At 44.8% G+C, this 14290-nt stretch overlaps 1 protein-coding gene across 1 annotated transcript in view; it reads left to right on the forward strand.

Annotated features, from left to right (window-relative positions):
- The first annotated feature begins 249 nt into the window (after positions 1-249).
- Positions 250-14290, forward strand: part of DNAH9 (dynein axonemal heavy chain 9) — a 206270-nt gene continuing 192229 nt past the window's right edge. The window contains exons 1-4 of the mRNA XM_056866930.1: positions 250-388; positions 11670-11835; positions 13427-13529; positions 13868-14107. Coding sequence (XP_056722908.1) covers positions 259-388; positions 11670-11835; positions 13427-13529; positions 13868-14107 — 639 coding nt within the window. The 5' untranslated portion in view covers positions 250-258. The remainder of the gene's footprint in view (positions 389-11669; positions 11836-13426; positions 13530-13867; positions 14108-14290) is intronic.

Consider the following 14290-nt stretch of genomic DNA (forward strand, 5'->3'; position numbering starts at 1 on the left):
CGGTGCCCTGCTAAAAGCCCGCTTCATTCAGCATCCTCATTATTGTCAGCTAGGAAGGAGACAGGGTTGGCCTGATGTCACTTGGTGCTCCCTACCAACTATGAGTTTCTTGCTTGCCCTTGCTTAATTGCCTAGGAGTGTTACGGAGGTCATTATTAATTCCTCTCTTTCTCTGCTCAGGCATGCCTGGTGCACACCAGCGAAACCATCCGAGTGCGTTACTTCATGGATCATCTCTTGGAGAAGCGCAGGCCGATCATGCTGGTAGGAAACGCCGGCACAGGGAAGTCTGTGATCGTAGGAGATAAGCTGTCCATGCTGGATTCTGAGGAGTACTTGGTGAAGAATGTTCCTTTTAATTACTATACCACTTCTGCTATGCTGCAAGGTAAATCATCAGGCGAAGTGGCTGGGATGAGAGTAAACAATAAAAGGCAGTTTGCTAAAGTGTGGATCCACAAATCCAGGGACTAAATTTCACTAAGAGATATTTGAAACAGATATATACCCCAAATCAAAATTGATCAGCAGAGATTCATGAATGTCCAGAATAGCTAAATGGAAGCGTGGAAGTTTTTTTTTTTTTTTTAAGCTGTTAATTTGAAAAAAGAGCCAGTAAATAGAAGCATAACAATTATAACTCATGGAGAAGATTGCATCCTATCAAGTGGGAGTGGAATCCAGACATAAAGGAGAGAATAAATTCTGGTAAATTACAAGGTCATAGTATTAAGTCAAACTGCAGAAAATCTTAAGTAGCAGCTAGCTAAAAAGGTAAAAATAACGTTGTGTTTAAAACAAGGCTTGAAACAGAGAAAAATCAATTGGGGGGCATTAAACCATCGTGTTCTAAACCTTCGGACCACAGTAATGGTCAGTAGTACAACTTTGATTAAAAAGAACCAGACAAATTCATGGTTAGTTAATAGTCTTTAATAATCCTCTCATGGTTTGTACATGCTGTTCTAAAACTGCAAGGAGTGATTTGTGGAGAATGGATTAGTACTTTTTTTTGTTACACCTACGATTTGGCTAATGTTGGAGACAGTTCATTCCTGTCGGAAAGATCTGTATGTGCAGGGGGAGCGATTTTTGCCAGTTACCCCTTCCAAAGCCCTCCCTTATCTTCTGTTGCTCTTGGGGGATCCCCAACCCACTGAAGCAACATTTTGGGGGGCATTATGAACTGCAGCGAAAGGGGGAAGGAGCAGGGACAGTCATAGTTGTGGGGCATCCAGGGCAGCTACAATGAGAGGGGTGGGCCTCCAACTGCCCACTGCCCTGCCCCTTCCCTGACAGAGGGGGAAAGAAGACCTGTTGTCGGAGGCTGGTCCTTCCTCCTCTGGGTGGTAGCTGGCTGGCTCAGTGGCTGCTGCACGTGCAAGCCCCCACCCCCTCCTGGGCTTGGGCAGGTGGGTGACAGCCAGCTGATCTGGTGGTTGCTGTGCCTGCCCCTGCCACCTCTTGGACTCGGGCAGGTGGGTGGCAGCTGGCCTTCTTGGCTGGGATGTGCAAGCTTGCCCCAGGCACCCCCCAGGGTTTGGGCAGGAGCAGACAACTCAGTGGGTGCTACCCTGTGGGGTGGTGGTTGTAATTCAGGGCCCCCACTATGGACCCCAGAATTCAGGGGCCACTGCTTTAGTGTCTAGATGCTGTGTATGTCGCTATAATCTGTGTAATTGGAAGATGTGTGCAGTTCCCAATGCACTTGCAGGGTTGGTGGTTGCAGTAAGATTGGCAGGGTTTGACCGTCCACAGCTCCGCAAGGGATCACACTCAAAGAGCAGGAGTCCAGTAGCACCTTAAAGGCAAACAACATTTCTGGCAGGGTATGAGCTTTTGTAAGTCACAGCAAATGAGCTGTGACCCCTAAAAGCTCAACCCCTGCCAGAAATGTTGTTAGTCTTTAAGATGCTACTAGACTCTTGCTCTTTTCTACTGCTACAGACAGACTAACATGGCTACCCATTGTGATCTATCACCATTCAGGTCTGTTTAAGCAGCTTTATCGGTGGCTTTGTGGCGCAGTTAATTTTACTCGCCATGTTACAAAGTATCCAGACCTTATTGAACATATGAAGATGCCTTATACTGAATCAGACCCTCAGTCTATCAAAGTCAGCATTGTCTACTTAGACCGGCAGCAGCTCTCCAGGGTCTCAGGCAGAGGTCGTTCACATCACCTACTTGCCTAGTCTCTTTAACTGGAGATGCCAGGTACTGAACCTGGGACCTTCTGCATGCCAAGCAGATGCTCTACCACTGAGCCATAGCCCCTCCATAGGCCACCCCCAGGCATGCCATCTCACAGCCTTTAATGCCCAGACTAACAACTGGTCCCTCTCCCTGGACCTCATTTCTGCTCTTCTCCCAGCCCGCTCCGTGCATGCCCAATGGCACTCCTTCTTCGGCCAGAGCCCTGGACATAATCCAACCCCATTTCACTGTGTGCATATTGGGCCATACCCAGCCCACCAGTAGGTTCCAGCCCCCTACCCCCTGGCCCCAACTTGTGCCCATGTCACCACCCGGCCTGGCCACCCAGTGGCCTTGAGGTCCTTGTCCTGCCTGAGCTCGTCCCCTTCAGGCATCACACTGTGCTAAATCAGAAACAGTTTTTCATGACATCTTCATATGCATCAGTTCTGTTGTCATTACAATAAGTCCAAACTACGTAGTTGCTGCTTCACTCAGTGAGTTTCCCAAGCCTGTTTCAAAGGGACAAATTACTCCTCGCACATAGAGGAGGACACATCATTGACAAATAGTACTGTGTTTCATTGCTGGAAGTAATGAGATCATTTTTCTTCCAAAGCAATAACATTTCGATTTAAGTGAACAGGGACTAGGTGTAATTTCAATGGTCTGGGGTTTGTCCTGTGCTCCACTTACTGGGCCACTGATTTCAATGAAAGACCTTCTTATCATCCTGCTTGGCCTGCTTCTGGTGCCAGAGGAAACCTTAGCAGAGGACTACCTCCGCCATGGACAAAGAAAGGCACAAGAAGAAGCAAGGTTTAGGATCCAAGCCATTAACTCCTTTCCTCTACTTCCTCCTCCACCCATGCTGCTTGGCTGATAGGCAGGAGGGTGGACAATGAGCACATCATCCCAGCCAATAGTAGCCAGGAATATTTCCTGGCTCAATTTAAGTTCAAGGTAGATAACGTTGTCAACCTTTTTCAGAATTCTACTAACTTGAGGTCCCAACTCCACTAAAAATGGGAGCATCTTGTTGAACTATATTTTACAAACGAATCCAATAATTTCTTACTTTCAGGTTTTGAGATACAGTGTTGTAGTATAGTGCTGTATTAAGTTCCATGGTTTTTGAATATGCATATCTGGGGTTTTTTTTCCAACTGAGGAGATGGGAAATTGCCACAAATTCTTAAAAATGGCTTGGATTTCCTAAATGAAAAGGTGGTTTGCTATTTCAGTGGTAATCACACTGGCAGCATAATGTTTGAATGGAGCATTGAACAGTGAAGGAATTTTTTTTGGCTTTTTGTTTGTAGCAGATTTGTTTGGCTATAACTGAACATGCTAGTTAAATATTTATGAGTAGGGAAAGCAGCATATGTGAACACGGGAACACCAGTAATTCATAACTTTTGCAGCAGTTCTAGCTAGAAATAAATAATTCACAGTGGGTAGCCGTGTTAGTCTGTAGTAGTCAAAAAGGGCAAGAGTCCAGTAGCACCTTAAAGACTAACAAAAATATTTTCTGGTAGGGTATGAGCTTTCGTGAGCCACAGCTCACTTCTTCAGATACAGCTAGAATGTGAATCCCTTGGTCTTTAAGTAGAGGAACAGTATGTAAATGTGAATAGCAGGCTTGATTGGATTAGGTGTGATATGCAAAAGAGTCTGTGATGTCCAGGGGAGAGATGGGTGTGGAGAAATCAGCATTGGTAATGGGCCATGAATGCAAGGTCTTTATTCAGCCCAGGTAAATGCATTGACTTTAGTTTGAATATCAACTGTAATTCAGCAGTTTCTCTTTCCAATCTCCCTTTAAAATTCCTTTGTAAGAGAACTGCTACTCTTAAATCTGCAACAGAATGTCCTGGAAGGTTGAAATGTTTTTTTTTTTCTTCCACAGGTGTCAGGTAGAAAAGGAATACGATAGTTTCAGTTCTTTCCTCAGTTCCTTCTCAAACCCTTAAACTGCAAGTTGGTATATCCTCTCAAATAGTTTCACATAGCTCCCATGGGTAGAATTAGTTTCATATTATCTGCCAGCAAGTGGCTAGTATACTTCCATATATTACTAGGTTCCCTCCTAGTAATTGAAACTATTTGATGTGAAACTGATGTTTGCACTTAAAGAAAAAGTACATACCTTTGTGGATATAGGAAATTTGCATGTGTTGGTTGTATACCATATTGGATTTTGGAAAATTGTATTTTGTATTTGTATTGTTGTAAGCTTGTAGGATGTTTAGAATTTTTGTAGTATAATATAGAATTTCTTACATTTGTATAAGAGTTTGTTTCTGTGTCTACTTGGCTGTAACCTCCAGGTACTAGCTGGAGATCTCCTGCTATTACCAACTGATCTCCGGCCAATAGAGATCAGTTCCCCTGGAGAAAATTGCCGCTTTGGCAATTGGACTCTATGGCGTTGAGGACCCTCCCCTCCCCAAACCCCACCCTCCTCAGGCTCCACCCCACAAACCTCCCACTGATGGCGAAGAGGGACCTGGCAACCCTACCCACTAAAGACAGCAAAAAGGTGTTTTCTTAAAAATATGAGCAGATATTTAGTTTAGCCAGCCCTGTTCCATTTGAACTGCTGGTGGCAGAGTTGCATGAAAGCAGGTGGGCTTCTGTGAGAGTTCAGAGTGAGTCTGGTCCCTTTTTGGTGCTTCTGACTAGAAGGATGAAGAACCACTACACATATTTATTTCAGTACCAGTGGGGAAAGCCACTTCTTGCTGTCAAGATTTATAGAGATCGATGGAGGCAGCCTTTTTCATATTTACTTGGACTGAGAGCTATGACTTTAGATTGGGGCAGGAAATTGGAATAAGCTATCCATTGTGTGGGTAAGTGTGAGCATGTGCCTCAGACGCCGCTACTGTTTGCTGGTGTGTGCTGGACGTGATTTATATCCCCTGTGCCTTGGTTTATGTTACTAATTTTCTAGATTTACTTGGTTCTGTTTCACAGTTTATCATTTGGCAGCTCTTTCTAACGGTTGTCAATTTCGTTCTTTGAAGTGTAACAGGAGGCAGAAATATGAAGGGCTTGCTAGAGAACTGCAGAGACAAGATGCACTTGTCCAGCTTCAGTTGATGTTTTAGGGAATGGGAAGATTCCCCTGACATGCCAACTGTACTGCTCACTTATAATGCTACAGTGCTACTTTTCAAGAAGCTGGAGGTGGGATTTTGTCCCACAGTGAAATCAGAGTAGGAGAAGAAGAGTTGGTTTTTATATGCCGACTTTCTCTGCCACTTAAGGAAGAATCAAACCGGCTTACAATCACCTTCCCTTCCCCTCCCCACAACAGACACCCTGTGAGGTAGGTGGGGCTGAGAGAGCTCTAAGAGAGCTGTGACTAACCAAGGTCACCCAGCTGGCTTCATGTGGAGGAGTGGGGAAACCAACCCGGTTCACCAGATTAGTGTCCACCGCTCACCTGGAGGAGTGGGGAATCAAACCCGGTTCTCCAGATTAGAGTCCACCACTTCAAACCACTGCTCTTAACCATTACACTACGCTGGTGTGGATGGTTGCTGGTGGTCACTTCCATTTTGTGTGCATCAGAACTGTGATGATGGGGAAGGACTAAAATGGACAAATGTGGTCACATTGAAACATGAGCACATTGACAATTTGCTCTATATGCCAGATATAAGCCTCAAACCAAAAAGGCAAATTTCTTGGAAAGAGGAACCTTTGCTGAGCAAACATGTAGTAGACTCTTGCCCATGGGAACAGATTTTTTGAGGAATATGGTGCTATAGTAAGTGTCACTTAGAGCTTCTGATTCAATTCTGCTTTTTCAGCTAAACGTGGAAAAGCACAAAAAGGGCATAGTATGGAACGACTGTAGCATAGGGGCCCCAGTATCAGACTCCCCTATTGCTCAGATCTGGAACCCAAACTTACCTGGGTGCTTTTTTCTTTTCTTTTTGCCATCTGTCAATATCCCGTGACCTGCTCTGTGTGTTGTAAGGGAGGGCTGCTGAGGTGCCCCTTTTTGTTTGTACAGAAGAGTCAAGGGAGGGAAGCAGTGTGGCACCTCTATCCACCGGCTATTCAGAGCATTCCAGTGTAGACAGTTCCTCCCAGGGGCTTCCACCTGGCTTGACTACCATGTAGACTGGCTTTCAGACACACTGCCCTAGTGGAGTTTAGCTTCCTCAGCTGTTGCAGGCCTTTCTGCCTCGTTTGCAGCTTGTGGAGCCTCCGAACTGGAGAAAGGAAAGGGGGGGGGTTGCAGTACCTGGTTCCTCCTCTTCCTCTCTGCCGGGTCTTTCTTGCTCACCTGGAGAGGGCGCCCAGCCCCCCTCCTCATTGGCCTGCTTCTGAAGCCCCTTATATGACCAGTGCAGCAAGCTGCATAGGTCTAGTCATCACCCTTGAAGCCTTGTGAGATTTAGCAGTCATGCAAGACTTTGGGATTACCCCAGGCTGCTTCTGCAGCCTTCCCCCTCCTTTCCATTGCCTTGGCTGGTCTAAACTGCAGACAAGTGCTGGTGGTGGTTGCATGGGGACCTGTTGCAGCAATCCTTCTTGTTGCCAACACCATGGTAGGCGCCTCCGTTACCATCACAGTGGGCTTCTGGGTGACCATCCCATGACTTCCAGGTAAGTTCGGGGGTGGCTCCGGCGATGGGAGGAGGTGTGCTCCATGATGCCCCTTTATTCACAAGATGAAAGGCATCTGTTGTAAATCAGCTTGAGGACCACTTTCGTAGGTTACAAAACATCTCCAAGCAGCACAGGCTTTAAAAAAAGGCTTTAAAATTATTCACACCCTTAATTTGGGAGTGGCTCCCACTGATTTTAAGAAAAAACCCCATCCCACATAAGTTTCTTTTTATAACCATAACATCTAGACATTGTTTCTTTTAGGGACTATCTGGACATTACAAATAACTATGCATGGTAGAGCTAAAGGTAAAGGTAGTCCCCTGTGCAAGCACCGGGTCATTACTGACTCATGGGGTGACATCCCATCCCGACGTTTACTAGGCAGACTATTTTTACAGGGTGGTTTGCCAGTGCCTTCCCCAGTCATCTTCCCTTTACCCCCAGCAAACTCGGTACTCATTTTACTGGCCTCGGAAGGATGGAAGGCCGAGTCAACCTTGAGCCGGCTACCTGAAACCAACCTCTGTCGGGATCGAACTCAGGTCGTGAGCAGAGCTTTTGACTACAGTACTACAGCTTACCACTCTGTGCCATGGGGCTCTTATGATTGAGCTACCAACACTTTAAAAAGTAGAAAAGCTTTTTTGGGAGAGGGGAAATTTGGAATGAAAAAGCAGCATCATGTGTGTAGCATTCTCCCTGCCTGTAGTTCCTCCATTTCAAACCCCTCCCTTAGTGGGATTCAAAAATGCATGTTTGCTCACATGAGCAGGAATGGGGACCTCTGAAGGGTGGCAGTATATAAGTGGGAAAACAGCAAGCAGGGAAAGAGTGGAAGCACTGCTTCTCTATGCAGAAAGCCCCCTCCTCAAGATGATTTTCTGGCTGGGAGGAAAGGAGAGGAGTTTCATGTTCCTATTACATGTTTTTTCATGGAACGTTTAGTCATTCCCTTAAAACTGGAGATTCTTAGGCTTTACTACAATGTAGACTGGCTTTCAGACACACTGCACTTGTGCACATAGCACTAGACTGTGTTCTAGATAACCAGAGATTCCGTTCAGTGTAGCATGACTGTAGCCATACAGAGATACCTAGACTTAGTTCTTACATTGCTAAGCCGCATCATCTCCTGTGTGCTGGGAGTGGAGATGAGAGGCCATTTCCCATGACTGCTTATGATCATAGAAACTCCCAAGCCACTTACAAAGGGCTGCTTGCTTGCAAGAATATCCCATTCATCGCAGCAGAAATTTCTAATCTGCACATTCAGGATGTATGCACATTTATACGAATATCCCGTGCAACAGACCTCTGTGGGTAATGGAGGGTACACAGGATGGCATGAATAACTTCACACTGGAGAAGGCCCTGTGTGACCGGCAAGAGCTTTATGTTCCTACAAAATGCCTAGTGCCTTGTATGGTCATGGAGCTTAACAGATTTCCAGATGCAATTAGTTGTAGAACATAATGCATTTAATCCGGAAAGATTCAGCAAAAGGCCATTGAGCCGTCGAAATCCCATTTCAAGCTATAGAGCCTTGCACGAGGCTTCTTCATGTGGCAAATTTGCCCCCAGAGAATTCCACGGAAACTGAATGTCTCCCAGCCCATCAGCCCCAGGGAAGCGCAGCAGATGCCTAATAACCCTCAGACACTGTGACTGTTTATTCCAGTGTAATTGGGATCTAACTATTTCTCTGCCAGAGACATGTGGCCTTTGATATGATTGTGAGAAGCATTCTCAAATTAAAATGCTGCTTTTACGAAAGTGTCATTTGATCTCTCAGTAATTGCATTTCATTTTGATATATCTTTTGCATACTTGTTAAATCCCTAAAAGGGGTGTTTTCTATGTTAATTAAACTCTAATTAAATGCTTACTTGAGAGACAGTATCTCACTTCCCGAGTTTTCAGATTTTGGGGGGAGTTTGTTGAAAGAGTGAGATTCTGCATTGACAGAAGTGCTATCTTTCACACAACACTTCAGGTTCTTTTGTGCCACAAACTGTCAGAAGATGAGAACTTAGATGGATCCTTAGCAGTGGATGCAGAATGCAAAACAAAAAGCATTTTTAATAACCTTAAATTTGTAATCTGTATAGTGAAAAGAAAATGATAAATCTCCTTTTAGTAGCTGGGCATTGTGATTATTAATAAGTTAACAATACATTGCTGTATGCAAATGCTTCAGCCCTACCTACCTCACACGGTGTCCGCAGTGAGGAGAGGAAGGGAAGGAGATTGTAAGCTGGTTTGATTCTCCTTTAAAAAAGGTAGAGAAAGTTGGCATAGAAAAACCAACTCTCCTCCTCCTTCTCCTCTTAAAACATTTTATTCTTACAGGTTCTCTGCAACAGTGACAAAGTGCTATTAAGAGCTGCTGTTTTGTGATGCAAATTTAAAAGTTTCTCTCTTTTGATGTATGTAAGATGGTGGCAGTGGGCTGGATCCTGCAAAAATTTCCACAGACACAAGGAAGGATGGCAATTTTAGCCAATTCCCATCCCCCATGGCAGCCCAAAATACTTCTGGAATAACTTGGGGGGGAATTGAGAATCTCCCACAGAAGAAACTGGTTGGTGAAAATTGCCCCTCTACTTGCACCCATGGGAATCTATGTGGGATCTAAGCAAGTGTCTTTTAAAACTCAGATATGTGAATCAGGAGGCTGATACATATACCCACTTCCTGTTCTGTGTGCCCAGGACAAATGATACCCGCACCATCATTTGTACATTTCAAAGGACATGCTTTCTTTGACATTTCTTCATGGTGACACTGGTGGCAGAGTGACATGCCTTCTAGAGATGACAACCTGCATAAATGAAGCCTTTCTTAATAACCCTTTGTTTTCATGGAAACAGACAGTTAAAAACATACACACCCCTTTCCCCAGATGCCTCTCATAAACGCCAAGTACAGGGCAGGGGCATCCAATAACTTGTTAATGTCACTTTTGTCTTATGTCTTCCTGCTTAGTCTTCCGCAAGGAAAAACCTACTTCTGTGACCAATACTTCTGTTCATCTTTCTTTAATAATTCTCACCAGCTATGTCCGTTAAGGGCCTAAAGCTGGTATGGGGAGAGAGAGTTACTCAATATATTCACCATAGCCCAAGATAGTATTCCCAGTTAGAAGAAGAAGAACAGTTGGTTTTTATATGCCGACTTTCTCTACCACTGAAGGAAGAATCAAACCGTCTTACAATCGCCTTCCCTTCCTCTCCCCACAACAGACACCCTGTGCGGTAGTTGGGGCTGAGAGCGTGTGACTAGTCCAAGGTCACCCAGCTGGCTTCATGTGTAGGAGCAGGGAAACAAATCTAGTTCACCAGATCAGCCTCTGCCACTCATGTGGAGGAGTGGGGAATCAAACCTGGTTGTCCAGATCAGAGTCCACCACTCCAAACCACCGCTCTTAACCACTACACCACGACAGTGGTTCTCATGCATTCAGCAGCTGAAATTCAACTGGGTGATTTCCCACCTGTCCTGCATAAAGCTCTAAATTGCCCATGGCACCTTTTCTTTGACTTCAAGCAGTTTTCTGTTTCATTTGTTCATGTGTGAGGTTTGCCAGTCTGAGTGACGACTTGAGAGAAGCTGGTGTTATACAACTTCCAATTTCATATCAGACAAAACTGTACCTTTTTGGTAACACCATTTCAGTTTGATCAGTGCTGTACAGCCTAAGCAAACTCTTCATCCTGCTTAGCTTTCTTGGTCACTGGCTATGTACAATATTTGTTCAGTTTAATCTCCCACTCTTTCAGTTGACTTAAATTTGGACAGTCTGTATACTGCCTCAGACCGCTTGTCACTGGTCATCTGGGTAATAATTAATGCGAACAGATGTCCAACTACTTAATTATCTAACTCAGTCATCTTCTGACTAAAGAAATATGGTTGAATTCCAAGCCTTTGAAAGCGAGAGCTTGAAATTCCTGATCTGCATCTTCCAGGATCCAGTAAAATGACTTGTCAACCCACTCAATTGCTTCTTTTTTCTGACAGGCCAAAATTTGGTTTGAAAGCCAAGGAAAACAAGATCAATACCTCAGATGAGTAATATTCTATAGTGTAGAATCATTACACCACTGAAAAATACAGCAGTGATGCCCAAAAATGTTTTATTGACTAATTGCACATAAGCTTTTCATCTCGCTTTTATAAAAAGTTTTTTTATCTGCAGCTGATTTATTCCGACCCTGAATCATAGAGTTGGAAGGGTCCACCAGGGCCATCTAGTTCAACCACTTGCACAATGCAGGAAGTTCACAACTACCTCCCCTCCCACACACCCCCAGTGACCATGCACAGAAGATGGGGAAAAAACCTTCCAGAATCCCTGGCCAATCTGGCCGGAAAATTGCTTCCTGACCCCAAAGTGGTGATCACCATTACCCTGGGCATGTAAGAAAGGGCCACGAGAGCAAAACCCTTCCTGCCCTCCCTCTCATGATCTTCCTAAGTTCACAATCAGCATGGATGTGGTTATTCCATTGCAGATGTTGGCTGCTTTCTAGCTCTCTTACAGTGCAAAAGTGCCTAGTTATCAGTCTCGGAACACTGGAATTGAGGGGGTTACCGCACTTTGTATTCCCAGCGATGTATTAAGAGTTTGAAAATGTTATTGAAAACATCGCTTTAAAAGGGTTTTTGGATACTACGGCTTATAAATGGTTGGAAAACGTCTTCACAGCTAAAGGGGCCGAACAAAGTACGAACAGTATTTTTTAAAACGTTTTCAAACTCTTAATACATCCCTGGGAATCCAAGTGTGGTAACCCCCTGAGACTGTAATTTCTAATGGTCTTTGCCTTTGTTTCTCTCAGCTGTTCTTGAGAAACCACTAGATAAGAAGGCTGGAAGGAATTATGGTCCTCCTGGCACGAAGAAACTCATCTACTTCATTGATGACATGAACATGCCTGAAGTAGACAGTTACGGGACAGTTCAGCCTCACACATTGATCCGTCAACATCTGGACTATGGGCACTGGTAAGCCTCTCATTTCAGTGCAGTGTTAGGAGAGCCCAAGAGAAACCTTTGTGCATTTAATCTACCACTGTAGGATCACACATCATCCAGTGTCTGCGGTGGCAGAAAGAGAACTGAGGGAAGAGTGCCCCCTCTGTCTCGTGATCCTTGGGTGGGAAAACCCGTTGGGTCTTGGTCACATACAGAGGGGAGGGGGAGCGCTCCTTCGGAGCAGACTCTTCTAGAAACTTACTAGTCACTTCTGTGGCTGGCCTGCGCATGCTCAGTTCCCATGTGTGCCTGCACAGAAGACCACTCGACGAACAGTACTTACAGATAAGTGCAGCACTGTTTTAATCTACCACTGTAGGATCACACACCATCCAGTTTCTGTTGCCCCACTGGTAGTATGATAGAACGTGAGACACTTAATCCAGTGTTACTTTGGCATCTGATTTCTTTCTTAATTAGATTTCCTCTCAATATTATGTCTGCTTCCACCCAGCCCTGTTAAAGGAAACTTGAACTTCAGTGCTGTAGAGCTGCTTACATGAGTCCCAACACCATGGTTCCAGAAGCAGACCTGCTGTTAGTCTTTTTAAAAAGTGATTGGCTTTATCCTCCTGATGTAGACGCTTTGGGAAAATTCTCCTTCCCCCCCACAGCATAATAATAATATTGGTCACCAATGGCTTGCCATTAAGTTTGTTGCAGATCTCATATGGGTGAGCACTGTGTGCTATTTTTATTTTATAAAGAACTGCATGAGCATGAAGACTTTCAAGCACCATGAAAAACAGGGAGCAGCAAGTGGTCTGCCTTTTATCAGGATTAGACAAGCAAACATGAGCTATGACCTCTTCATCACCAGGCTAGTTAAACTTTTCACACTATTTGCCATTGGCTTTTCCTGATTAGGAAAGCAGTAGGGAGCAAAACAAGCTCTCCGTTCCTTTGCTGGACATTCCCTTCTGTTGCAAGGGGACCACCATGGAGCACTGTGCAGTTAAGCACATCTTAAGTGCACCTATACAACCTATGAGAAGCATGAACGTTGATGGGGGAGGGTCTGTGGCTCAGTGGTAGAGCATCTGCTTGGCATGCAGAAGGTCCCAGGTTCAATCCCCGGCCTCTCCAGTTAAAGGGACTAGGCAAGTAGGTGATGTGAAAGACCTCTGCCTGTGACCCTGGAGAGCTTCTGCCGGTCTGAGTAGACAATACTGACTTCGATGGACCAAGCGTCTGATTCAGTATAAGGCAGCTCCATGTGTTCATGGACCACGGTGGTTTGAGCACGGTTGCACCGAGATCTCAAAGCATTAGGTATAAATATTTGTAATGGAAGTATGACGCTCTACCTTAAAGAAACTCCATGGTGTATGAGACATTACACAAACATATGTGAATTCTGACGTTATCCCCCAAATCATGCAGTCTGTTCCAGAATATTAATTGAAAACAGCCGGGATGCAGCAGGTGCCTAAGACCTATCAGACGTACTCCTTGAGACTTGGCAGTGTCCAGCAGGCACAATGCTGTTTTGTTTGTCGCTATGTGATTAGGCTGTGATTAGGATGATGCATTCTTCTATTCATTTTTTTCCCTGGCAAAGGTATGACAGAAACAAGCTGTCCCTGAAGGAAATCATGAATGTGCAGTACGTGTCATGTATGAATCCCACGGCAGGCAGCTTCACTATCAACCCACGCTTGCAGGTATTGCTCTTTCACTTGGCTAGGAGAAGAACTTTCAACTAGTCTTTGGAAGCACTAATAATGTGAGGCAAACAAATTCAGGCTGTGTCTACGTGAAGGCCAGCTTTGCAAATTTGAAAACTGTGGAAGAGAATCCTATTACAAAGAGGAAACGGAAGACCAGGTGTGGACAGACAGGGTGTTTGTGTGGGAATAACCTAAAGCAGACAACCGTGTCCTTTGTGATGTTTTTAGGGCAAAGGAAAAGATGCACCAGTGGAAGAGCTGTCACCCAAGGTTGTCTTGTCTTTGTCACATGCAATTGGGGACCCAGCTTGTGTTTGTTTTCTTTCTTGCAGCGCCACTTCAGCGTGTTTGCCCTTTCATTTCCCGGGTCAGATGCTCTATCCACCATTTATAGCACCATCCTAACACAGCACCTGAAGCGGGGAAACTTCCCTGGGGCTTTGCAGAAATCATCACAGCACTTAATAAATCTGGCACTCGCCCTGCACCTGAAAGTGGCTGCAACTTTCCTGCCAACAGCGATCAAATTTCATTATAATTTCAACCTAAGGGACTTCTCCAATGTCTTCCAAGTAAGTACCTTTTCCGTTCAGGCGCTCATTGTTTCTTGTTCTTGGTGGGCATTTCCCTCTAACTACCTCAAGCTTTGAAATGAAAGGGAACGATACTGGCTTTATAACATCATTTACTTGAAGTGTCATACCATGGCAAGGCATGGGAAGGAAGGAAAATGGCAGAATCCACTGGAAAATGGT

Source organism: Euleptes europaea, chromosome 1 (assembly GCF_029931775.1).
Source record: "Euleptes europaea isolate rEulEur1 chromosome 1, rEulEur1.hap1, whole genome shotgun sequence".
Taxonomy (NCBI): domain Eukaryota; kingdom Metazoa; phylum Chordata; class Lepidosauria; order Squamata; family Sphaerodactylidae; genus Euleptes; species Euleptes europaea.